This window comes from Kogia breviceps, chromosome X (assembly GCF_026419965.1).
Source record: "Kogia breviceps isolate mKogBre1 chromosome X, mKogBre1 haplotype 1, whole genome shotgun sequence".
NCBI classification, from domain to species: domain Eukaryota; kingdom Metazoa; phylum Chordata; class Mammalia; order Artiodactyla; family Physeteridae; genus Kogia; species Kogia breviceps.
In genome coordinates, this window is record NC_081330.1 from 93,506,783 (window position 1) to 93,534,689 (window position 27,907).

At 37.7% G+C, this 27,907-nt stretch overlaps 1 protein-coding gene and 1 pseudogene across 1 annotated transcript; one reads left to right on the forward strand and one right to left on the reverse strand.

Annotated features, from left to right (window-relative positions):
- Positions 1-395: 395 nt before the first annotated feature.
- On the reverse strand, positions 396-26,041 carry ZNF157 (zinc finger protein 157). The gene is made up of 5 exons (XM_067024156.1): positions 25,875-26,041; positions 23,794-24,000; positions 3,262-3,388; positions 2,869-2,964; positions 396-1,922 (listed from the first exon to the last, which is right to left on the reverse strand). Exons 2-5 carry the CDS (start codon positions 23,863-23,865, stop codon positions 898-900), a joined length of 1,320 nt encoding a protein of 439 aa, XP_066880257.1. The 5' UTR covers positions 23,866-24,000; positions 25,875-26,041; the 3' UTR covers positions 396-897.
- Positions 6,485-12,355, forward strand: LOC136793450 (UBX domain-containing protein 4 pseudogene; annotated as a pseudogene).
- Positions 26,042-27,907: the final 1,866 nt, after the last annotated feature.

The window sequence follows — 27,907 nt, forward strand, 5'->3', positions numbered from 1 at the left end:
TAAACACAAAAACTATACAATTGTCTTTCACTAGGGGAATGGAGAGAAATAAATATATTTATCAACATGTATAGATCTTGGAAATGTAACATTTCGTGAAAAAAAGCAAGTTGCATAAGTTTAAAAATAGTGTGATACCACTGATGTAAAGTATTTAAAAGAAATACAGCATTATACATTGTAGACTTCATATTACACAGAAAAAAATTAGGGTAGATTAAAATTCTAAATGTTGAAAGTGAAACCTTCACTTTAGAGGAAAGTATAGGAGAATATTATCACCTTGAAACCAATAATATGAAAACATAAAACCTCGGCAGAAAAAAAGAGTTAAAAAAATTAAAGAACCAGTCACAGGAGATATTTGCAACACACATGACTGAAAAATGATTTTTATACTTTCATATATTAAAAAAAACAAGAAATACAACATTTAAACCAAGAAGTAAAAGATAAACAGCCCATTAGAAAACAATGAGCAAAGGATATGAACAGTCATTGCACAGACGAAATAAAACAAATGGCCAGTCAACAGGTAAGCCAATGTTCAACCTCACCACTAATTAGGGAAATCCAAATGAAATTAAAACATCAATGAGCCACTCCCTAAGGCGATCAGGACAATTTTCACACCAATGTAAGAGCCAAATTGTTACAAGTGCACTCTGTGTGCACCAGTAATCAGATGGCAGAAAGGGCTTGGTCAAATGGTGAGGGGAATCTTCTTAGAGAAGCTTTCTCCATAGTACAAGGCAAGGGCTGGCCTAAGTGAGTTCTCTGATGTTCTCTGAGGTGTGCTTTCTGACAGAAGGCTTTCCCACATTCTTGACATTCAAAGGGTCTCTCTCCTGTGTCAATGAGGCATACTTGCACATAGAAGGCATTTCTGCATTCACCTCATTCATCAAGTTTCTCTCCTACGTGAGTTCTCCGATGTTGACACAGGGATTTCTTCATACTGAAGATTTTTCCACATTCACTACATTCATAGGGTTTCTCTCCTGAATGCATTCTCTGATGTTCAATGAGGCGTGCTTTGACATAGAAGGCATTACCGCATTTATTACATTCATAAGGTTTCTCTCCTGTGTGAATTCGCTGATGTATTCCGAGAGATGAGTGCACCCTGAAAGATTTCCCACATTCGTTACACTGATAGGGTTTTTCACCTGTATGAGTTCTCTGGTGATTATTGAGAGTCATCTTCATTCTGAAGAATTTCCCACATTCACCACATTTATAGGGTTTCTCTCCTGTGTGAATTCTTTGATGTTGGTTTAGGGATTTTTTTGCACGAAAGTTTTTCCCACAATCACCACATTCATAGGGTTTCTCCCCTGTGTGAGTTCTCTGGTGTTGAGTAAGGGATATCTTAACGCGAAATGTTTTCCCACATTCGCCACATTCATAGGGTTTCTCCCCTGTGTGAGTTCTCTGATGAATCATGAGGGTTGCCTTCTCAGAAAAGGTTTTCCCACACTCAGTGCATTCATAGGGTCTCTCTCCTGTGTGTGTTCTCCGATGCAGAATGAGTTGTGACTTCCTGCCAAAAGATTTTCCACATTCATTACATTCAAAGGGCTTCTCCCCTGTGTGAGTTTTCTGATGAGCAATGAGGTATGATCTTGCACTAAAGGTTTTTGCACATTCACCACATTTATAGGGTCTCTCGCCTGTGTGTATTCTCAGATGTTCAATAAGATTTGATTTCCTGCAGTAAGTTTTCCCACATTCATGACATTCAAAGTTTTTCTCTCCTGTGTGTGTTCTTTTATGTCCAGCAAAGCCTGTTCTCTTGTAGAAGGCTTTCCCATATTGAACAGTTTGATCCAAAGTTTGAATCTTCTGATGCTGAACGTCATTATCATGACTGAGGGCATTACTCCCAACAGAATTGTTGGCACACAGCAGTGAGAGAGAGCCTTTAAAAACAAATCAGATCATATCATTCTCACTCAAAACCCAACATAGGCTTTCCCTTGTCACAGTGTAAAATTAAAATGCTTAACAAAGCCTATAAAAATTCTACATAACTTAGCCCCCAGCTAACTCTCTGATATCACCTCTTAACACTCTCACCACCCACCCTTAAGCCACACCAGCATCTTTGCTGTTCCTATGATATATTGCTCAGACTAGGCTTGGCACTTACTGTTCCCTCTGCTCAGAATACTAAAATTCCACATGGCTCTGTCTCTCTCACCTCACTGATGTTGGTGCACTAATGTTAACTTCCCCAAAGAGTCTTCTCTGACCACATTCCCCAAAAGCACAAACTCCATCACTGTCTATTCTTCTTATCTTGAATTGATTTTCTTTTCACCACCAAACACCGTGTATTTGTTTGTTTCTGGTTTCTTTCCCTTATTAGACTGCAAGCTCCAGGAGAACAGAGATATTACTTTATTCACTACTGGATCCCCACACCTAGAATGTGACCAGCATATAGTTGACCTTATTTAAGATTTGGTAGATGACTAAATGAATGTATGAATGATTGCTTGACAACAGAAGGCATCCAAGGCAATGGAGAGAAGGAAGGCAATTGAGAATACTAAAGAGAGACAGACTAGCTAAGAATAAATGTCTAAGCTGAGGCAGGCAGGGAAAGATAAGAGTGGTAAATGACTACAAAAATTGAGATAAAATAGGAGAGAGTACTTAAGTGTGAGCATGATATTGGGATATAGGATTTAGGTATCTAAAGCATATAGACCTTTTTTTCTCTTTTTTTCTCCGGTCATTTTCAAAGAGCAAGGACCTCTGAAAAGAGATTCCTGAAAAACATGGCCCAAACTTAACCTTTGACCTGAATTCCTGAGCTCTTATTTCCCCTATTTTCCATATGCCTAGTTTTTGCTCACTCACCTGGGTAACCATGGCCTGAGGATTCCTCCTCTAATATCCACAGTTCTTCCCCTCGCTCCAACTTGAAGATCATCTCTGGTTTGGCCACGCAGAGGCCTGTTAATGGGAAATGGCACAGGACGTGGGCCAAGTTGTCTGAGCTTTAGGGCCTCTGATGGAGGAGAAAAGTGCATCTTCATGAGCTGCACAAGGAAGGGCGCCCATTGAAACCTTTCATTGGGGGAAGTAAGAACACACACACTCTTCCTGGTGCCCCAAACTGATAAATCATCTGTGACCCCTTGAATCTAGAACTAAAGTATCACTGAACTCTGCAAAGGCTGCCCAGTTTACAGCAAGCAACCAAGAAAGGAAACACATGCTACCAGGAGTTACATGGACAATAATCCTCACCCACAGACGCCAGGTTGCTGTAGTTCTCCAGCATCACATCCTTGTGCATGGTCCTCTGGGCAGGGTCCAGTCTGTACCACTCCTGTCGTGTAAAATCCACAGCCACGTCTTCAAATGACACAGATCCCTGTAACAACAATCTGCAGTGATCAGAATGGGACACATGGAAAAGATGTGTGGGAACTAATTCTTTCAATAGAGCACTTTTGACAGTTGACTAGAAAAAGCTACAATGGTGTCAACTGAAAAAAAAACACAACTTGAGAGTTGTGAGTTTAGTTTTATTTGGGGCAAAATGAGGACTATAGCTCAGGAGACAGCCTCTCAGATAGCTCTGAGGAACTGCTCTGAAGAGGCAAGGGGGGAGGTCAGTATATATGTGATTTGGGTGAAAGGGGTACATGCAATTAAGCACACATCTTGGTAGAAGGTTGCTGCTAGTCAGAAGGAGCAGATGTCTCCATTAGTGGTTTTAGTGCTTTGCTAGATATGAGAAGATGCAAGAAATTGAGTTCAGAAAATTTTCTCCTGAAAATATCTAACTATCTGAAGGCCTGCTCTGCCAGTTTTTCCCAGAGCACAGAGTGCCTCATTCCTGATCTCCACCCTGAACTCCTTTCAGGGTATGTTGAAAGTCAGCGACTGCAGTGGCTAGTGACTTCATCCTTGTAGCAGCAGATAGCAAGTGACAATTTTTGGCTGGCACTGGAAACCTGACCCTGTCTTGCTTGATACTATACTTTGGGGGAGGAAAACACAGAACACTCCTGCTAGTGTATTAATTTTTCAATTCATGGAGAAAAGACCACTGACTACTGAGTTAACACTCTGTGCCTGGACCTGTCCCAATTGCCCGAGAAACAAAGATAGAGTGCCTGCTCTCAAGTAGCTCATACCCCAATAAGGAGACTTGCACAGGCATGCTGTGTTTTACTGTGCTTCACTTTATTGTGCTTCACAGATATCACGTTTTTTACAAGTTGAAAGTTTGTGGCAACTCCGCATTGTCAGAGGATGGTTAGCATTTCTAAGCAACAAAGTATTTTTAAATTAACGTATGTACATTGGTTTTTTTAAACATAATGTTATTGCACACTTAATAGACTACAGTATAATGTCAATGTAACTTTTATATGCACCGGGAAACCAAAAAATTCATGTGTCTCACTTTATTTGCAATATTTTCTTTATTGCAGTGGTCTGGAACCAAACCTCCAATATTTCAGAGGTATGCCTATATGTGAGCACACACCTGCGATGAGATGTTACAGGAGCTGTGCTGGACATGTGTACAGGGTACAATGGGCTTTCACAAGGGATGGAATAAGATTCCACCTTGTGTTATTGGGGAGGTAGAGCTTTGAATCCTTAAACAAGAATATAATCTCCCTCACGAATATGGGGCAGTAGTATGAGAAAAGGCAAGAAGACATGAAACACATATGGTGAGTTAGAGAACTACAAATAGCACAGTGTGACAGGAAAACAGTGCTTTGGGCTGTCATGAGATAAAGGGCTATAGAGATATTCAGGGGCAGACAGTGGAGGGATTTTCACTTTTTTTTTTCTATAGATCATCAATCTCCAAAATACTTGACTCTTTATATGATCAGAATATTTTCTGACCTTCTCACAATATAGTTAGATTTATAAGTTATACAGGAGTACTGTCAAGTAGGAGAAAAGGAGAGAATATTACTCCCAGGATAAAAGCATGAACAGCTGGGTTGAGGCTGGTGCCACAATATTGAGATTAGCAAAACAAGAAAGACAGTGGGTTGGCAGAAGGGGAAATTTAGAAAGATCTTAGACCTGAGCTGGAGTGTTTATGTCACATACTTATAGAGTTGTCCAGCTGGAAGGTGCATATATGATGCTGGATCTGTGAGAGGAGGCTAGGATAGACGAAGGATGGAGAGGCAGTAGCATTTCAGCACTAGCTGAAGCCACCAGAATAAACTGGGTGGCTAAGAGAACACAGAGCTTGAGAGAGGTATCAAATACAGAGTCAGCAGGTACACCAATATGACATGAAGACTAAAAGGGGGTGGTAGGGGCTCTTGTGAGACAGCGAAAATGAGAGAAAGCCTCTTTTCTTTCTCATGCAGTCCTGTCCCAAAGTAAATCCCAGTGCCAAAGATGTAACCTTGCAGCAGCAGGCCCCTCAAACTCTAAGGGAGAGGAATCCTCTTCTTTGGCCAGAGGAATAGTGGTCTGAAGGGTATGGGAAGGATCCCGATTGCCTTTTTCCTAACCTCTCACCACTTGGCCTCAAGGGCAAACCTAGTTGCAGAAAGTGAGTGCCAGGATAGAGATGAAAGCCCCAACTGTCCAGGTAGAGGACCAAGATGGGGAAGCCCTGGGAACAGGGGTGTGGGGGAGATTGCCCTAACAATATAGCTTCGAAATACATGAAGCAAAACTGAAAGAAGAAATGGGACAATCCACAAATATGGCTGCCAACTTTCATCACCTCTCTTAGTGATGAGTGAAAACCAACAAGGATACAGAAAAACTGAACACCACTAATCATCCAATGAATTGTAGAACATTTCACTCAAAAACTGAGATTAACTGTTTCTTTAAGTACACATGGAATATTCACCAAGTTAGACCATATCCTGGATCATAAAACAAACCTCAACACAATCAAAGGGCCCACTGGGTACCAAGTAAAATTGACTTGGAACAATCAACTCTGAGATATATCCTAATTAAAGCTATTAGAATTTAAAGGCAAAGAAAAATATTCCTCAGGGCCTCCAGGCAAAATAATTAGATCAGCATCAATTTCTAAAAAAAAACATAGAAAGCAAGGCTATAGTAGAACAGCACATTCAAGAAACTTAAGGAAAGAAAGTACAAATAAAGGAAATTATATCCAGCCAAGATACCCTTCAAGTATCAAGGCTGTCAGAAAAAGTTCTGAATAGGCCAGAATATGTGTGCCCATCCTAAGGAATGTGCTAGAGCTGCACTGTTTAATATGGTAGCCACTAACCACATGTGGCTATTTGAGTTTAAATTTTGATGAATTAAAATGGAATAAAATTTAAAATTCAGTTCCTCAGTCACACTAGGCACATTTCCAGTGCTCAGTAGCCACATGTGGTTGGTTACAGTACTGGACAGTACTGGACAGCACAGATACAGAACATTCCCATCACCAAAGGAAGTATTACTGGATAGCACTATACTAAACAATGAGCTTCAACCAAAAACAATGAATGGGAAGATTCTGGCAAAAGGACTGACAGTAAGCATTTCATATATTTAACGGTAAAGCTAAGACTAAAATAAGGCTGGGGTCATGGGTTGAAGGATAATATATAAACATTAAGTGTTCTGACAAAGTAGAAAAAATACAACTAAAATATGGGAGGAGAAGAAAAAGAAAAAGGGGGAAACTGAATAAGATCATTTACTGCTGTATAGGTAACAGATGAGAGACAAATTAGATGGTAAAAGATTAATTTTAAAAAGGTAAATTGGTAAAGCTATTATGGAAAACAATGTGAAAATTACTCAAGTAATTAAAACTAGAACTACTGTATGATCCAGCAGTCCTGCTTCTGGGTATATATCCAAAGGAAATGAAATCACTATCCCGAATAGGTATCTGCACTCCCATGTTCATTGTGACATTATCTGCAATAGCCAGTACATGGAAATAACCTAAGTGTCCATCAGTGGATGAATGGATAAAAAAGATCTGGTATATATGTAGTGGAGTAGTATTCAGCCATGAGAAAGAAGGAAATCCTGCCATTTGCAACAACATGGATGAACCTGGAGGACATTATGCTAAGTGAAATAAGTCAGACAGAAAGACAAATACTGTATGATCTCACTAATATGTGGAATCTAAAAAAAAAAATTGAAAAGTCAAACTCAGAAGCAAAGAGTAGAATGGTGGTTACCAAGGGTATGGGGGAAGTGAGGAGAGATGTTGGTCAAAGAGTATAAAGTTACATGTATGTAGGATAAATAAAGTCTAGAGATCTAATATACAAGCATGATGACTATACTTAACACTGTATTGAACAATGGAAATATACTAAGAGAGTAAATTTCAGGTGTACTCATCACACACAAAAATGGTAACTATGTAAGGAGATGATATGTTAATTACCTTAACTGTAGGAATCATTTCACTTTGCATATGTATATCAAATCATCATGCTGTACACCTTAAATATATATAATTTTATAAATAAATATGTAAATAAAAAGAAAGATAAAAGGGTTGACTAAGAATACTATAAAAAGTATTAACACAAAGGTAACCACCAGCATAAAAATACAAGTCTTCCTAACTACCAAAAAAAGTTTAGAGGAAACACTCAATAGAAAAAGAAACACAGTAAATATAACAAATACACACAGTAATTACATCATAAGATAAAATGAGAGAACTGAGAACATATTTGTATTATTTATATTACCAAACAGTAATACAAATAAATGTGAATGGGCTTACTTCATCTATTAAAAGAAAAAGGTTTTCACATTGCCTTGTAAAGCAGAACCCAACACAATGCTGTATACAAGAGACATGCTTAAAATGGTCTTTCAAAAAGGCTAAAGTTAAAAAGATGGGCAAAGATTTACCAAATGAAAACAATATAAAAGCAGAGATTGAAATCCTGATACCAGACAGAGTAGAATTCCAAAAGGAATTATATAAGATAAAGTAGGATACTTCATAATGTTACAAGCCCTGCTCACAATGAAGATATAACAATAAAGATATTTATAAATATCTATGCACAAAGTAACACAGCAAAAGCCTACATAAGCTGAAAACTATAGAGATACAAGAAGAAATAGAAGCTTTCTCTAATGGGAGACTTTTAAAGAAAGAGAGAAACAGAGGGAGGGAGGGGGGGGAAGAAGGGAGGGGGGCAGGGAAGGAGGAAGGGAGAGAGAAGAACAAAAGAAAGAAACACTATACCCAGATCATACAGAATATACTTTTTCTCAGGTATACATGAAACATTCACAAAACTTGATCACATACTAGGGCACAAAGAAAACAATCTCGGTAAATTCCTTAAAATTGAAATATTACAAGCAACATTGATCACAATCAATAAAGAAATTTAAGAACTAAAAATGGACAAGCTGATTCTAAAATTAACATAGAAATAAAACCAAAAGACTTAGCCAGAGCAATTTTGAACAAGAAGAAAAAATTTAGAGGACTTACATTACCTCATTTCAAGGCTTATAAAGCTACAGTTTTCAAAACAGTGTAGTATTTTTGTAAAGATATACATGAGAGGGACTTCCCTGGTGGTCCAGTGGGTAAGACTTCATGCTCCCAATGCAGGGGGCCCAGGTTCAATTCCTGGTTGGGGAACTAGATCCCGCATGCATGCTGCAACTAAGTCCGCATGCCACAACTAAAAAAAAAAAAAAGATCCTGCATGCCAGAACGAAGATCCCTCATTCTGCAACTAAGAGCTGGTGCAGCCAAAATAAATAAATAATTTTTTAAAAAAGATATCCATGAGACAAAATAGAGTTTAGAAATAGATTCACACATATATGATCAATTGATGTCTGACAAAGGTGTCAAGAATATTCAGTGGGGACCTCCTAGAGAAATGGAAATAAAAACAAAAATAAATAAATGGGACCTAATGAAACTTCAAATCTTTTGCACAGCAAAGTAAACCATAAACAAGATGAAAAGACAACCCTCAGAATGGGAGAAAATATTTGCAAATGAAGCAACTGACAAAGGATTAATCTCCAAAATATACAAACAACTCATGCAGCTCAATATCAAAAAAACAAACAACCCAATCCAAAAATGGGCAGAAGACCTAAATAGACATTTATCCAAAGAAGACACACAGATGGCCAACAACCATATGAAAGGATGCTCAGCATCACTAATCATTAGAGAAATGCAAATCAAAACTACAATGAGATATCACCTCACACCAGTCAGAATGGCCATCATCAAAAGATCTACAAACAATAAATGCTGGGGAGGGTGTGGAGAAAAGGGAACCCTCCTGCACTGTTGGTGGGAATGTATATTGATACAGCCACTATGGAGAACAGTATGGAGGTTCCTTAAAAAACTAAAAATAGAACTACCATACGACCCAGCAATCCCACTACTGGGCACATACCCTGAGAAAACCATAATTCAAAAAGAGTCATGTACCACAATGTTCATTGCAGCACTATTTACAGTAGCCAGGACATGGAAGCAACCTAAGTGTCCATCGACAGATGAATGGATAAAGAAGATGTGGCAAATATATACAATGGACTATTACTCAGCAATAAAAAGAAATGAAACTGAGTTATTTGTAGTGAGGTGCATGGACCTAGGGACTGTCATACAGAGTGAAGTAAGTCAGAAAGAGAAAAACAAATACTGTATGCTAACACATATATATGGAATCTAAAAAAAAAAAGGTTCTGAAGAACCTAGGGGCAGGACAGGAATAAAGACACAGACGTAGAGAATAGACTTGAGGACACGGGGAGGGGGAAGGGTAAGGTGGGATGAAGTGAGAGAGTAGCACTGACATATATACACTACCAAATGTAAAATAGATAGCTAGTGGGAAGCAGTCACATCGCACAGGGAGATCAGCTCGGTGCTTTGTGACCACCTAGAGGGGTGGGATAGGGAGGGTAGGAGGGAGACGCAAGAGGGAGGAGATATGGGGATATATGTATACGTATTGCTGATTCACTTTGTTATATAGGAGAAACTAATACAACATTGTAAAGCAATTACACTCCAATAAAGATGTTAAAAAAAGAATATTCAGTTGGGAAAGGATACTCTTCTCAACAAATGTCTCTGGAACAATCAATCAGACAGTCATATCCAGAAAAACTTCAGAATTCATGAGGGATATTTACTGAACTGTTAAGACTGTTTATCTCCAGAAGATGAGATTATGAGGACTCTTCAAAGTAAATTTTTTATGTTTCTGATCATTTAGTTAAGGTAGTGTCTGTCAGGTTTCTCCATTGTAAAGTTACCAATTTTCCCTATGTAATTAATGAGCAATGTGTAGGAACATACCTTGAAACTATGTAAATGTGTTGTTCCTCATTAAACTTTCATCCAATAGCTTTGGCATCCATCAATGATTCTTGCTTGGCTTAATTATTACTAACTAGAATGGTTGCAAAAGATTATTTTTCTAACTCCATCATTCTTTCCACATTACTAGTTGCCATTAGACCTTAAGGAAGAGCTTTCCTTTCTCCCTCGTTCATACATTTACTATCAGTATGGACTCAAGGTTTATCTTAGTCTCCAGCCAGGCTCAACACCCAGCTGAGTACCCAAAGGCCATATGTACATATGTGGGTAAATGGCCAGAGGGCAGAGAAGAAAGTTTTCTGGGACTCTTTGACATGGAAGAATTACGCACTGTGATTCCAAAATCTGTTGGTCAAGTCCTAACCGGGGTCACAGTTAGATTAAAAGGATATAGGGATGCAACAGTTGATGGAATTAAGGTGAAAATCTGCATGAAAATGGGAATATTTGAATAGACTTTATGTGAAGTACACCTCCTTCATCTAAATGTATTCCTGAGATGGATATTTATGTCTGACTGGGGAATACTTCTCCTATGTAGTATTGTAAAACAAGAGGAATATAAGTTCATCCCTTGGCCAGTATTAATTGCACATGATAAATGAGAATTTTTATAATTGCCCAAGCTCATACAAGTTTTATTTTGAAGCAGTGTAGAAAATGTGGTGGACAAAAAATGTTACCATTTTAATTAATGACATGTTAGAAGCTGGAGTGCTGGTCCATCAAATTCTCTTAGAATAGCCCTGAGTGGCCCATGAAAAGGGCGGATGGCTCAGGGAGACTAACAGCAGATTATCAAGGCTTAAATAAATTAGTATCACCTAATAGTATCAGTACTTCCTGATATGGTTTCAACAGTGGAAAAATACAGGAAGCTAAAGAGACTGGTTCTCAGTGACTGATCCTGCAAATGCTTTTTTCCCTATCTCAATATAGGAAGAGTCAACTACAGTTTGCTTTCATGTGGGAAAGATCCTAATTTACATTTACTGTACTGCCAAAATGTTATTTGAATTCAACAGCTGTCATAATTCAACTGTCATAATTTGGTTAGAAGGGATTTAGACTTAATGCAGGTCCCAAGTATAATAATGTACTACATTGATGATATCATAATATTGGAAACTGAAGATCGAGCTAGGACTGACTTAAATGCAATAGTGACACATAAGATCAACAGAAGCTAGTTGATAAATCCAACAAAAATCTAAGGGCCCACTCAAATGGTGAAATTCTTAGGAACACCCTTGGCAGGAGCCACACATGACATTCCACAGGCAACAAAAAATGAACTGTTGTTGCCTACCTTTGGTACTAAGAAGAAACACAGCCCATGATCGGGTTACGTGGATTTTGCAGGATGCATCGTCCACATCTGCAAACATTTCTAGCTCCTCTCTATAAAATGACCCAAAAGAAGGCCATACTTGTTTAAGGGCCTGAAAAATAGTAAGCTATGTCTGAATTGCAAAAAGCGGAACTCTCTTGATATCTTTGGGCATCATGAATGGAATGTTGCTGACAACAGGCAAAAGTGGAATTCAAGAGGAATTCTTATGCTAGAGAAAGAAACATTATTGTAATAATTCAATTCTGTCTTCTTGATGGTTCTTCCTTTATAAATCAGTTCCCTCTGGATGCTCCTTGAGAAAAAGCATGGCAGTTTACTGCACAGGCAGAAAGACCAACTACATCCATGGTGCACTCTTCCAGTGGAGACATTTGGACACTGTTGGGGATGGTACTTTATCCATGCCACATCATCTGGACATTGATTAGCAATTTCTTATTTGGTAATGCTCCTCCTGCACAGACTTCTTTGATAACAACATCATCAGAACTCTCAAATTGTGCACCATCTAGCAACTCAGAAAAAAAGAGAACCAGCCAGAAAGGAGTGTCAGAAAAGCATGGGGAAGACTTCAAAAAGGAAGGGAGACAGATTAAGGACTCAATGATGGTGAAGATGAAAACACTTGGAATGCAAATTCTACTCAACAGACGTAGACAAGAACAATACGTGCAATAATCATTGCATTTCTCTTTCAATTTAATTCAACTAAAATTCTACTGGGATGTAGGATTGCTTTATGTTTTCCAACTAATCTTTATTTTAAAGTGTCTCTTTAATCCTGCTTAGTGGGTGTGAGTTAAAACTGTCTAACTCAGAAAAGTCAAGAGAGAAAATAACGCCGAACTGGTTGCAAAGTCCCTGCATATGGCAACCAACTGTTAGAAGCCTAAAGAATCTAAAGGTCTTATATATAAAATAGATAAATAAGGTCCTACTGTATAGCAAAGGGAACTATATTCAATATCTTGTAGTAACCTATAATGAAAAAGCATATATATATAATATATATAATATATATATAACCGAATCACTTTGCTGTACACCAGAAACTAACACAACATTGTAAATCAACTATACTTAAATTGTAAAAAAAAGTATCTAACGGTCTGACACAACTACCTTCCATCAACTTTCGTATGTAGTATTTTATGTACCCAGTATCCCTATGCTCTCAGATGGCATGTTTTGTTTAGAAGTATTTTGGTCAAAAACTCTTAAGCCCACACAAAGTAACTGGTATATCACTGAGTAACTTGACTTTGGGTCAGATGCATTTTAATTACCCAGAGGATAATTTATGTTCACCCTTTCTCTTATCACTCATTAACTGTAAGCAAAATCTTATAGGTTTTAATCTTACTTAAACACTGAATGAAAAAAAATTTCAAAAAGAGAAAGAGCCATATGAGTCCTGTAATAGCATTTATGACAAAGTTGTAATTGAAGATACTGTTTCCATCATCCATATGAAGATCCATCAAAAGATTTCTTAACTCTCAAGTATCAGGAAATCTTTGCTATAGAGGAATTATCGATTTCTCTGTGGGGGCATTGAAATTCATGTGTTTGATTGGACTTCTAACTCTGTTATGTAGTCCCAGAATATCAGAGATAAATCTAGACTTTGAAGTTTCTAATTGTGTAGGATTGTTGACCAACATGCCTACATTCTAAAACTTATTTTGATATCTTATTCTTTTTATTTCCCGTCCTTTTATCCTAATATTTGTCTATTTATACTTAGAAGCTCCCTAAAAACCACAGGAAAACAAAATTAATAAGTAAATAAATGAACAAATAAAAACTGGCTGGAGATGTGGCCATCTCTAACTCTTTTTTGGAATATCTGGGAAGGAAGAGCTGGAGAGGGGTAGAGCACTGATCAGGAAAAAGTTGCCATGCATTGCCCAGAATCATCAGCCTCCAAACAGTATTACCGTTTATTGTGAAAAGGAAGATTTTTCACTGTCATCCACTGAATTCCTTACAATTTAGTGAACCCTCTCCTGTAACACAAAAGTTCAATTTCCCGGGCTTCCCTGGTGGCACAGTGGTTAAGAATCCACCTGCCGATGCAGGGGACATGGGTTCGTGCCCCGGTCCGGGAAGATCCCACATGCTGTGGAGCAGCTAGGCCCGTGGGCCATGGCCACTGAGCCTGCGCGTCCAGAGCCTGTGCTACACAACGGGAGAGGCCACAACAGTGAGAGGCCCGCGTTCTGCAAAAAAATAATAATAATAAAAATAAAATAAAATATATGCACTGAAAGCCATGAGAGAGAAACAACACCTTACAAAACAATGTGAATGACAGAAGATTTCACATCAGAAACCACAGATGCCATAGGAGGTAGCATAACATTTTTCAAGCGCTGAAAGAAAAGAACTGTCAAGACAGAATCCTATATCTAATGAAAATATCCTTCAGGAATGAAGGAGAAATAAAGACATTCTCAAATGAAGGAAAACTAATAGAATTTGTCACCAGCAGACTTACCTTAAAAGAATGGCTAAAGGAAATTCCCTACACAGAAAATGAAAGATAAAATATAGAATCTTGGAACACCACAAAGTAAGAAAGAATACAATAAATGAAAATGTGGGTAAGTGCAATAGACTTTCCTTCCCCTCTGGAGTTTTTAAATTATGTTTGACAATTAAAGGAAAAAATTTTAACACTGATCTGGTTCTAAATGTATGTAGACAAGATATTTAAGACAATGATAAACAGGAAACTGCAAAGGGGATTAAAGGGAGGCAAGGTTTCTACATTTCACTCAAACTGTCAAAATGATGATAGCAATAGACAATGATAAGTTATGTGTATATAATGTAATATCGAGAGCAACCATTAAATGAGCTACACAAAGAAATACACTCAAAAACACTATGTGTAAATCAAAATGGAATTCTAAAATATGCTCAAGAAACTGATAGGAAGACAGGGAAAAATAAAACAGAAGACAAAGCAGAGAGAACAAACAGAAAAGAAAAATAGTAAATGTAGGCCTAACATATCATTAATTTCATTAAATGTGAATGGTCTAACTACACCAAGTAAAAGACAGAGACTCATAGAAAGGATTAAAAACATGACTCAACTGTATAGTATCTAAAAGAAAGTCACTTCAAATATAGCAATATAGGCAGTTGAAGGAAAAAGTATGGAAAAAGATATATCATGCAAACATTAATTAAAAGAAAGCAGAAGTATTGTCCACTATACCTCAATAAAGCTAGAAGCATGAGTAGCTATATTAATATCAGATAAATTAGAATTTAGAAAAAAAATTATCAGACACAAAGAGAGATATATAATGATTAAAAAGTCAATCCATCAAGAAAAACAAAGCAATTCTAAATGTGTATGCAGCAAACACAGAAGCAAAAGCTGATAAAACTGAAAGTAGACAAATTATAGTTGGAAACTTCAACACCCCTTCTCTCAACAATTTACAGAACAGCTAAACAGAAAATGAGCATTCTCAACAACACAATGACTCAACAGGATCTAACTGACACTTACATAACACACCACCCAACAACAGCAGAATACACATTTCTTTCAAGTGTCCATGGAACACATAGTATATATTGGGCCATAAAACAAACCCCAACAATTTTAGAAGAATTGAAATTATACAAGGTATTTTTTCTGACTACACTGGAATCAAACTAGAAATCAATAACAGAAAGATAACAAGAAAATTTCCATACACTTAGAAATGAAACAACACACTTCTAAATAATCCATGGTTCAAAGAGGAAGTCTCAAAGGAAATCCAAAAAATACATTGAACTGAATGAAAATGAAAAACATACATATTTACAATTTGTGGAAAACATCTAAAGCATTGCTGAGAGGAAAATATACAGCACTAAATGCATACATTTGAAAGAGGAAAGTCTCAAATCAAATATTTAAGGTCCCACACCAAAAACCTAGAAAAAAGACCATATTGAGGATAAGTTAAGAATACAAACTTGGAACTAGTAGATAAATAAGTCCAAGAGAACTAATGAACAGAATCGCAATTATAGTCAACAATACTGTATTATACAAAGTTGCTAAGAGACTAGATCTTAACTGTTACTGCCACAAAAAAGAAATGATAATTATGTGATGTGATTGAGGTGTTTGCTAATGCTACACGGGTAATCATATTATAGTATATAAATGTATCAAGTCAACACATTGTCACTTGTTTTTTTTTTGCTGCACAGGGCAGCTTGCAGGATCTCAGCTCCCCCATCAGGGACTGAACCCAGGCTGCAGCAGTGAAAGCCTGGAATCCTAACCACTAGGCCACCAGGGAACTCCTAACACATTGTCACTTTAAACTTACATAATGTTATATGCCAATTATATTTCAATTTAAAAATAAAGAAAAAAAAAGACCAAAATAAACATAGAGCACACAGAGGGAAGAAAATAATAGAAAAGAACAGAAATTAATGAAGCTGAGCAGAAAAACAATAGATAAAAATTGATTAAATGAAGAGCTGGTTCTTTGAAAATATCAATAAAATTGATAAACTTTTAATAAGACTGACCAAAAAAAAGAGAGAGGACACAAATTACCAATATCAGGAATGAAACAAAGAATATCACTACAGACCCAGCAGACATCAAAAGAGAAATTACTATGAACAATTCTACACTTATAACTTAGATGAAATGAACCAATTCTTCAAAAAACACAAATGACCACAAGTCATCCAATATGAAATAGATAATTTAAGTAGCCCTGTACTATTAAGGAAAATGTATCCATAATTTAAAACTCATAAAAGAATCTAAAAAGAATGGATACATGTATATGTATAACTGATTCACTTTGCTGTACAGCAGAAACTAACACAACATTTTAAATCAACTATATGCCAATAAAAGTTTTTTAAAATAAAAAATAAAACTCACCCAAAAAAAAGATATCTCTGGCCAGATGGTTTCCCTGGAGAATTTTACCAAACGTTTAACGAAGAATTAACACAATTATATAATCTCTTACAGCAAACAGAAGAGGAGGTAATTCTTTCAAACTCATTCTATGAAGCTAGTATTTTCCTAGGATAGGTGAAAGGGGGCCCCCAAAAGATATCCACATCCTAATCCTTGGAATCTATGAATATCACCTTACATGGCAAAAATAAAAAGGTCTTTGCAGATGTGATTAAGGATCTTCTGATAAGGAGAGTATCTTATGTTATCCACGTGGGTTCTAAATGTGATCACATGTATTCTTAAAAGAGGGAGGCAAAAGAAGATTTGATGCACACAGAGGCAGTGATATGAAGACAGTAGAGAGATATTTGAAGATGCTGGCCATGAAGAATGAAGGGATGAAGTCACAATCCAAGGAATAGCTGCAGCCTCCAAAAGCTGGAAGAGGCAAGAAACAGATTCTCCCCCGGAGCCTCTGCAGGGAGTAAAGCCCTGTCAACACCTTGATTTTGGCCCAGTGATGCTTATTTTGATTTCTGGCCTTTAGAACTATGAGAGAATAAATTTCTGCTATTTTTTTTTTTTTTTTTTTGTGGTATGCGGGCCTCTCACTGTTGTGGCCTCTCCCGTTGCAGGGCACAGGCTCCGGATGTGCAGGCTCAGCGGCCATGGCTCACGGGCCCAGCTGCTCCGCAGCATGTGGGATCTTCCCGGACCGGGGCACGAACCCGTATCCCCTGCATCGGCAGGCGGATTCTCAACCACTGCGCCACCAGGGAAGCCCAATTTCTGCTATTTTAAGCCACTAAGTTTGTGATAATTTGTTGCAGCAACCACATGAAACTAACACATTCCCTGATTAAAAAACTGGATGAATATAGTACAAAAAAGAAAACTACACACCAATATCACTCATGAATATAGAAGCAAAATTTCTTGACAAAATATTAGCAACTATAATTCATTAATATATTAAAGGAATTATATACCATGACCAATTAGGGTTTATTCCAGGGATGCAAGACAGGTTCAATATTCAAAAATCAATCCATATACTCCACCATGTTAACAGGATTTTTTAAATCACATGATTGTATCAATAAATATAGAAAAAGCACTTGAAGAAATCCAACACTCATTCCTGCAAAAACCAGAATAGAAAGAGAAATACAGAGGAACACCCTCAATTTGATAAACAGCATCTAAAACAAAACTACAGCTAACATTATACTTCATGATAAAAGACTGAAGACCAAGAGCAAGGAAAGGATGTCTATTCTCACGACTGTTATTCAACATAGTGCTGGAAGTTCTAACCATTACAACAAGGCAAGAAATGGAAATGAAAGACATACAGAATAAAAAGGAAGAAATTAAACTGTCCCTATTTCCAGATGAAAAGGTCATAGAAAGCATAGAAAAACATACAAAAACCAAGTGTTTTTCTATATGTTAGCAATGAAAACATGGACTCCAAAATAAAAAATATGAAACCATTGATAATTACTCAGGAGTATGAAACACTTAAGCATAAACCTAACAAAACTAAAAGTTGCAGTAAGTTAAATTGTTGTTTACTTATTTGCAGTAAGTTCACTTCTTGCAGTAAGTTAAATACTGCAACACACTAACAATCTTGAGAAAGAAGAACAAAGCTGGAGGCATTACACTATCTGATTTAAAACCCTTGAACAATGAGGGATTAGGGGCATTGACCCTCTGCGCAGTTGGAAGTCCATGTATAACTTATAGTTGGCCCACCGTATACTTGGTTCCTCCTTATCCCCAGTTTCTCTGTATCCACAGATTCAACCAACTGTAGATCGTGTAGTACTGTAGTATTTACTATTGAAAATAATCCACATATAAGTGGATCCACACAGTTCAAACCTGTGTTGTTCAAAGGTCAACTATATATTACAAAGCTACAGTAATCAAAACAGTATGGGAGAAAAACTATAACTCAAAAAGTTACATGCACACCAATGTTCATTGCAGCACTATTTACAATAGCCAAGACATGGAAGCAACCTAAATGTCCATCGACAGAAGAATGGATAAAGAAGATGTAGTATATATATACAATGGAATATTACTCAGCCAGATAAAAAGAATCAGATAATGCCATTTGCAGCAACACAGATGGACCTGGAGATTATCATACTAAGTGAAGTAAGCCAGACAAAGACAAATATCATATGATATCATTTATATGTGGAATCTAAAAAAAGATACAGGGAGTTCCCTGGTGGCCTAGTGGTTAGGATTCACCGCTTTCACTGCCGTGGCCTGGGTTCAATCCCTGGTGGGGATTGAAGAAAGCCTGGTGGCGCAGCCAAAAAACAAAAAAAGACAGATACAAATTAACTTATTTACAAAACAGAAACAGACTCACAGACACATGAAACAAAATTATGGTTACCTTATGGTTACTTATGGTTACCTCCTCTTTACCAAAGGGGAAAGGGGGAAGGGATAAATTAGGAGTTTGGGATTAACATATACACACTACTATCTACATAAAATAGATAACCAACAAGTACCTACTGTATAGCACAGGGAACTATACTCAATATTTTGTAATAACTTATAAGGGAAAAGAATCTAAGAAATTATATACATATATATAACTGAATCACTGTGCTGTACACTGAAACTAATACAACATTTTAAATCAACTACACTTCAATTAAAAAATAAATAAATAAATTTAGTGAAAAAAAAAAACCAGTATGGTATTGGCATAAAAACAGACACAAACAACAACAGAACAGAATAAAGAGCCCAGAGATAAACCCATGTATATATGGTCAATTAATTTATGACAAAGGATCCAAGAATATACAATGGGAAAAGGACAATATCTCCAAAAAATAGTGTTGGGAAAACTGGACAGCCACATGCAAAAAATGAAACTGGATTACTATCTTACACATATAAAAAATTAACTCAAAATGAATTAAAGAGTTGAATGTAAGAGCTGAAACCATAAAACTCATAGAAAGCATAGGCAGTAAGTTCCTTGACATCAGTCCTAGCAATGATTTTTTTGGATCTGACTCCAAAAGCAAAGGCAATAAAAGCAAAAATAAACAAGTGGGACTACATCAAACTAAAATGCTTCTGCACAGCAAAGGAAACCATCAACAAAATGAAAAGGCAACCTACTGAATGGGAGAAAATATTTGCAAATTATATATCTGATAAAGGGTTAATATCCAAAATATATAAAGAACTCATACAGCTCAATAGCAAGAAACAATCCAATTTAAAAATGGACTGAGGATCTGAATAGACATTTCTCCAAAGAAGACATAGCAATGGCTAATAGGTATATGAAAAGATGCTCAACATCACTAATCATCAGTGAAATGTGAATCAAAACCACAGTGAGCTATCACCTTACACCTGTTAGAATACCTATTATCAAAAGGATGACAAGTAACAATTGTTGGTGAGGATATAGAGAAAAGAGAACGCTTGTGCACTGTTGGTGAGAATGCAAATTGGTGCAGCCATCATGGAAAATAGCATGGAAGCTCCTCAAAAAATTAAAAATAGAACTACCATATGATACAGCAATTTCACTTCTGAGTATTTATCTGAAGAAAATGAAAATACTAACTTGAAAAGATATGTGCACTCCCATGTTCAATGCAGCATTGTTTACAATAGGCAAGATATGGAAGCAACCTAAGTGTCCATCCAATGGATGAATGGATAATGAAAATGTGAGATAGATAGAGATATAGATACAGATATACACACATACACAATGGAATATTATTCAGCCATGAGTAAGAAAGACATCCTGCTGTTTACAACAACTTGGATGGACCTTGAGGGCATTAGACTAAGTGAAATATATCAGGCAGAGAAAGACAAATAGTGTATGATCTCATTTATATGTGGAATCTAAAACAAAACAAAACAAACAAAAAAAACAAACTCATAGATATAGAGAAGAGATTGGCGGTTGCCAGAGGTGAGAGGAGAGGGTAAAATGGGTGAAGGGAGTCAAAAGGTACAAACTTCCAGTTAAAAAATAAATAGGGGCTTCCCTGGTGGCGCAGTGGTTGAGAGTCCGCCTGTCGATGCAGGGGACGCGGGTTCGTGCCCTGGCCCGGGAAGATCCCATGTGCCGCGGAGCGGCTGGGCCCATGAGCCATGGCTGCTGAGCCTGTGCGTCTGGAGCCTGCGCTCCGCAATGGGAGGGGCCACAACAGTGAGAGGCCTGCGTACCACAAAAAAATAAATAAATAAATAAATAAATAAGTCATGGGGATGTAATGTACAGGCATGGTGACTATAGTTAATAATATTATATTGCATATCTGAAAGCTGCTAAGAGAGTAAATCTTAAAAGTTCTCGTCACAAGAAAAAACAATTCTGTAACTATGTATGGTGATGGATGTCAACTAGACTTATCATGGTGATCATTTAACAATACATACAAATATCAAATCACTATGTTGTATATCTGAAACAAATATAATATTGTATGTCAATTATACCTCAATTTAAAAATAAATAAATAAATAAAAGTATGGTATTGGTAAAAAATAGACAAATTTATCAAAGCAACAAATAGAGAGCCAGAAAATAGACCCACACAAATATAGACAACTGATCTTTGACAAAGGAACAAAAACGATTCAATGGAGAAAGGACAGCCTTTTCAATAAATGGTGTTGAAACAATTTGATATCCATATGCAAAAAGAAAATATCTAGACATAGTCCTGACAACTTTCACAAAAATTAACTCTAAATGCATCTTAGACTTATAGGCAAAATGCAAAAATATAAAACTTCTGCAAATAGGGAGTTCCCTGGTGGCCTAGTGGTTAGGATTCCATACTTTCACTACTATGGCCCAGGTTCAATCCTTGGTCAGGGAACTGAAATCCCACAAGCTGCACAGCATGGCCAATAAAAAAAGAAAGAAAGAAAACTTCTGCAAATAACAGGAGAAAATCTAAGTGACTTTGGGTTTGCCAATGTTTTAAAATATAACACCAAAAGTACGTTACTTGAAAGAAAAACTGATAAGTTGGACTTTATTAAAATTTTAAAATTCTGCTCTGTGAAAGACACTATTAAGAGAATAAAGAGACAAGCCCAGAACAGGAGAAAATACTTGCACAACACATATCTGATAAAATGACTTGTATTTAAAAATATACAAAGAGGGACTTGCCCCGTGGTCCAGTGGTTAAAAATCCATCTTACAATTCAGGGCACGCCAGTTTGATCCCTGGTCAGGGAACTAAGATCCCACATGCTGGGATCTTATTTGCCGACGTGGGCAAATAAGCCCACGTGCTGCAACTACCGAGCCCATGCGCTCTGGAGCCAGTGTGCCACAACTACAGAGCCCATGCACTCTGGAGCCCACACACCACAACTAGAGGGAAGCCCATGCACCCCAACAGAGAACCCACGCACTGCAAGGGAAGATCCCACGTGCCGCAACTAAGACCCACCCAACACAGTCAATAAATAAATAAATAAATTTTTTTTAAAAAATTAAAATAATAAAATAAAATGTACAAAGAACTCTTAAAAATCAACAATAAGGAAACAATCAACCCCATTACAAAATGGGCAAAAGATCTGAATAGACACTTGACCAAAGAAAATATACGGATGGGAAATAAGCATGTAAAACCATGTCCAACATCATTTTTCATTATGGAATTTCAAATTAAAACAACAATAAGATACCACTACACACTTATTACAATGGTTAAAATCCAAAAATACTGACAGTACCAAATCCTGGCAAAGATGTGAAGCAACAAGAATGTTCATTCATTGCTGGTGAAAATGAAAATGATGAAAAACTGTGGAAGACAGTTTGGTAGTTTCTTACAAAGTCTTACCATATGACCCACAATTGTACTCCTAGTCATTTACCCAAATGAATGGAAAACTTATGTCTACACCATAACCTGTACATACATGTTTATAGCAGCTTTATTCATAATCACTGCACACTGGAAACAACCAAGGTGTCCTTCAATAGGTGAATGGATAAGCAAACTGTGGTACATCCATACAATGGAATATTATTCAATGATAAACATAAGTGAGCTATCACTCACTATCAAGCCATAAAAAGACATGGAGGAAACTTGAATGCAAATTGCTGAGTGAAAGAAGCCTATCTGAAAAGGCCACAGACTGTATGATTCCAACTATATGACATTTTAGAAACGGCAAAGCTATAGAGACAGTAAAAAAGAGTGGTTGCCAGAGTTTCAGGCAGGGGGAGAGGAAAGATGAATGAATAGCTAAAGCACAGATGAAACTGTTCTGTATGAACTGTAATGGTGCATATATGTCATTATGTATTTGTCAAAACACATAGAATGTGTAACACAAAGAGTAAACCTTACTGTAAACTATCAATATTGGTTAATTGTAACAAAGGTACCACACTAATACTACCATCTCAATTATTCTGTAAATCTAGAACTACTAAAAATTAGGTCACTTAATTGTTTTAATGCTCTTAGCATACAATCCAGCAATTGCACTCATGTGCATTCCTTCGATACAAAAATCTTAACAATCACAGCATCCTTATTCATAAAAGTCAAAAACTGGAAACAACCAAGATGTCCTTCAACTAGTGACTGGTTAAGCAAACTGTGGTAAATCCATACCATGGAATGCTATTCAGCAGTAAAAAGGAACAAACTATTCATATATGCAACAATCTGGATGAATCTCCAGAGAATTATGCTGAGTAAAAAAAGCCAGTCCCAAAAGGTTACATACTGTATGATTCTACATATATAACACTCTTGAAATAACAAAATTATAGAACTGGAGCACAGATTATTAGTTGCCAGGGGTTAAGGAGGGAGAGGGGGAGGAGGGAAGTGGGTGTGACTATTAAAGGGCAACATGAGAGATCCTTGTGGTAAAGGAAATGTTCTGTATGTCAATATCCTGGTTGTGATACTGTATCAATACCAAGATTTTGCAAGATGCTATGATGAGGGAAACTGGGTAAACAGTACATCAGTACATTGCATTTGAATCTACAATTATCTCAAAGTTAAAATTTGTCTAAAAAATAAAAATTTTTGTCTAATTTTTTTTTTTAATGGGAAAAAGTAGGCTCCTCTTACTTACTTCAAACGATCTGCCAGTTTGTCCTGGAACCAGGGCAGGAAACCTCTGGGGTGATTTCCCATTAGCTGGCATGTTGACTCTGAGTACCAGCCCAGCTTCCAAAGCTGGAGAGGCCTTTGTATGTGGGCTGCAGTCAGAATAAATGGAAGATCCTGCAGCCTCCAATATGCGGAAAGTTCAACAGCTCCACAGAGACACCAACAAATCCTAAAAGGACAGTATCCATGTCATCACTGTCATTCCACATTTGCCCCACAAAGTTCAGCAACTCCCACTCTGAGTATTAGTGAGGTTAGATTGTGGAAACAATCATGATATTTGGAGTCACATTAATGAACTCAGAGTCTATTACTCTTGGGTGGCTCCACAGGGGGTGCTTCACACTTTACCCAACCAGCTCATCCCTCAATTCCAGGTTCACGGCAGATCTGGGTTTGGGGAGAAGGTGGAAGCGAGGCAGTGAATGGTGCTGAAGCCCCATGGGGTAGGCAGGGGAAGGACTTGTCCATGGGGTCCTGGTGAGTGACTGTGGAGGCAAAAAACCTGGAAACCTGGTAATCTTAATGAAAGGGGTCTCTTCTGTCCACTTTAATTTTTTTTTTTTTTTTTTTTTTTTTTTTTTTTTGTGGTACGCGGGCCTCTCACCGCTGTGGTCTCTCCCGTTGCGGAGCACAGGCTCCGGACGCACAGGCCCAGCGGCCATGGCTCACGGGCCCAGCCGCTCCGCGGCACGTGGGATCTTCCCGGATCAGGGCACGAACCCGTGTCCCCTGCATTGGCAGGCGGACTCTCCACCACTGCGCCATCAGGGAAGCCCCACTTTAATTATTTCACCATTTTAGGGTGAAAAATCCCTCTTAAATTCTTCTGCGGAGAAGCTCTGAGCCTCTTCTTTCCAGAAGATGATTCAACATTAATAATATTTATTAAATCAACAAATTAGAGGGGGGAGGAAACATGTTGCTTTTAACTTACACCAAAAAATCATTTGACACAATTCAGCAGTCATTACTAATAAAAACTCAAACTAAAATTAGGGAGGAAGTAAATCACTTAAATATCACAAAAATCATTTACAAAACATATCCCTGAAATACTATGCTAAAAAGTAAAATAAGGAAGTAACTGCCATTAAAATTAGTAAAAAGATAGGGATGTCTGATACAACTCAAAATTGTTTTTTCTGGCTCTAGCTCACACAATAGAAGACAAAATAATCAGAATAAATATTGCAAAGAAATGAAAATGTAGCTTTCTTTGCCAGTGATATGATTTTATACATAGAAAACCTACCCCAGACTCTACCAGAAGTCATAGGGTAATTTGATAAGGGCCTGGATACAAGATAAAATTACAAGAGCAGTTTTTTCCCTGTAAAATAATGACCAAATGAAAACGGAAAAAAAATCCATTAGTAATGATAACAAGAAAAATATAAAATATGTAAAATAAACTCTTTAAGGAGCTGCACCTATAAATTTTAAAAGTAAAAAAATTGACAAATATAAAATAGTCACAGACATACCATACCCCTGGATAAAAAAATTTAATTAAAATGTCAACCCTCCCAAAACATTATAGTAATGTAAAGAATAAATAAAAGAGAAAAATTAAACACAAAGCTCAATAATAAGATGGTGTATATAACATTTTGTGGAATGCAACTAAAGAGACTCTTAAAGGGAATTTCGTGTTTTCAAATGCCTTTTAACAAAGAAAGCCTGAACATTAATGAATTAACAATCAATTTAAGAAGTTAGATAAAAGAGAAAATAGCACAGATAGCAGGAACTAGGGAAAGAGAAAACAAAGGTACATCAGAGAGGATCAACAAAGCCAAAAGTTGGTTGTTTGGAAAGGCTAATAAAATTAGCAAATCTCTGGGGAGACTGAGGAAAAAATCTAAACGCACACACACTATTGGGACTTGACAACAAAATGCAGCAAGGAATCTAAAAACTGACTACCTCAGAAGCCTCCATCCCTCCCCGACCCGCATGCACACCCATTCACCAGACTCTTTAATTCCCCACCAACTGACCCCACAAACTGTCATTCCCAAAAGCCAACAAAGCCATCACCTCAAAATCACTGATGACTGTCACGCCACAAACCCTCATGCACTCGCTTTAGTGCCGCGCGCCAACAAGACTTAAACAGCCTCTGAGGGCCACTTCCGTTTCCTGTCCTCACCTCTGAACCTGCCCCTTCTGGGGCTGTTAATTTCGCACAAGATCTGTGCGACTGTGGTCTACTCACTCTGAACAAGGTGCAGTTATGGATTTGCAGAGACTTTGTCCATGAGCAGCGGTGCCGAGCGAGGAACATGGCTGCGCCAAGGCGTTCCACCATGAGGGCCGCCATCATAGCATCCATTCCGTACAGTGGGCTGTTCCATAGGCGACAGAGGGGGGTGTCGTCCATGGGTAGAAACTTTCTGAAGACAAGCTTCCTGGAGAAGCTGGTCTTTGGAACCGAGTTCTATAGGTTTGTGCAAAGTTTACAGAAGCAGAGGTGCCAAACCCCAACCACGGGGGAAGGGGAGATGTGTCCCGATCTTCAAGGGAGATACCACTGGGAAGGGGGGGAAAGTCCCTCCTGGGCGATACCACTGTAGAAGAGAGGGGAGGAGTCAAGGTGGTACAGTCTCCTTTTGACGGACTGTTGAACTGATATGGAGGGGTCTTTAATCCCCCTCAATCTCCATTACCCCACTGAAATGATAGTAGGTAAGAATAATAACACTAGACTTTGATATAGACAACTAATGTTTTTCAGCAAATTATCAATAGAAAAATATTTAGAAAACATTTTAAGCACACTTTCGATGAAAATGCATCTCCAAGACATGCCCCCAACAGCTGCTGTCAACCAGGTTAGCCTCTCTTATATGGAAATTCAGGAGCTGCTACTGACTCTTGGGAAAGAAGAGAATTCTGGGTGTTCTTCACCTCTGAACTCCTGTATGCAGTCTTTAAAACCTAGTCCTAGTATACCCTTCTGCAGGGAGCCTACTCTGACAAGAGGTAAAGAGCTCTTTTCCCTGCGTAAGGTGTGTCCAACCCAGCAGGTAGAACCTGGCTAAACTTGAGTATGGATTGCTGGGTACCCTGAGGACATTCATTTCCTTTCTCTGGACCTCAGCTCAACAATCTGGAGAGCTAGAATGTTAACCTCTCAGATTATCCCATTTTCTCTGTCTCCCCAGCAGTATTTATGAACTGGATGAAAGACAGAATGGCAAATAGAAGAATATTGTTGTAACACATGCACCTCGACATAAATTGCCAAAACTTATTATTGTTGTGACTTCTGGTCAACCTCTCAAATCCTAGACCCTGTTTACTTCCATCATCAATGCCTCTCTGAGCTGATCTCAAACCTGAACCTTTCTTAACTCTACCAACACCTATGTTGCATTTTTCCGATCTGGCTTCATGTTCTCTATTAATGATTCAATCATCAATGTTCTTGTATTTTGACTTTTGAAAATATTGCACTAAAACGTTGTTTGTTTTGATTACTGAGTTTTTTGGTGCCCCCTTAAATTTTGCACTTTGAAGTGAGTGTCTCTCTTGCCTTACCCTAGTCCCAGCAAACTTGTGCTCTAAAATTATAGACTATCAGAAACTTTGTTAATTGAAATTACGTCAGTAAGAATAAAAGGTCCCACTCTTGCCTGGAGGATCCAAGTCACTTTGACACAGAGAGGCAGACTCGATTTCCAACCAAGGTTCAGAGCTTCAAATAAGGGGTATCTGAAGCAAACGTGTCACATCTATTTTTCTAACTTTTTATTTTATATTGTAGTATAGCCGATTAACAATGTTGTGACAGTTTCAGGTGCACAGCAAAGGGACTCAGCCTTGCATATACATGTATCCGTTCTCCCCCAAACTACCCTCCCATCCAGGCTGCCACATAACATTGAGCAGAGTTCCCTGTGCTATACAGTAGGTCCTTGTTGGTTATCCATTTTAAATATAGCAGCGTATACATGTCAATCCCAAACTCCCTAACTATCCCTCCCCCCCCATGCTTAGACTGAACCCTTATGCTTTTAAAAGTAAAATCAGAAGGCAAGGGTGTAGGGGAATAATTTTCCAATACTATT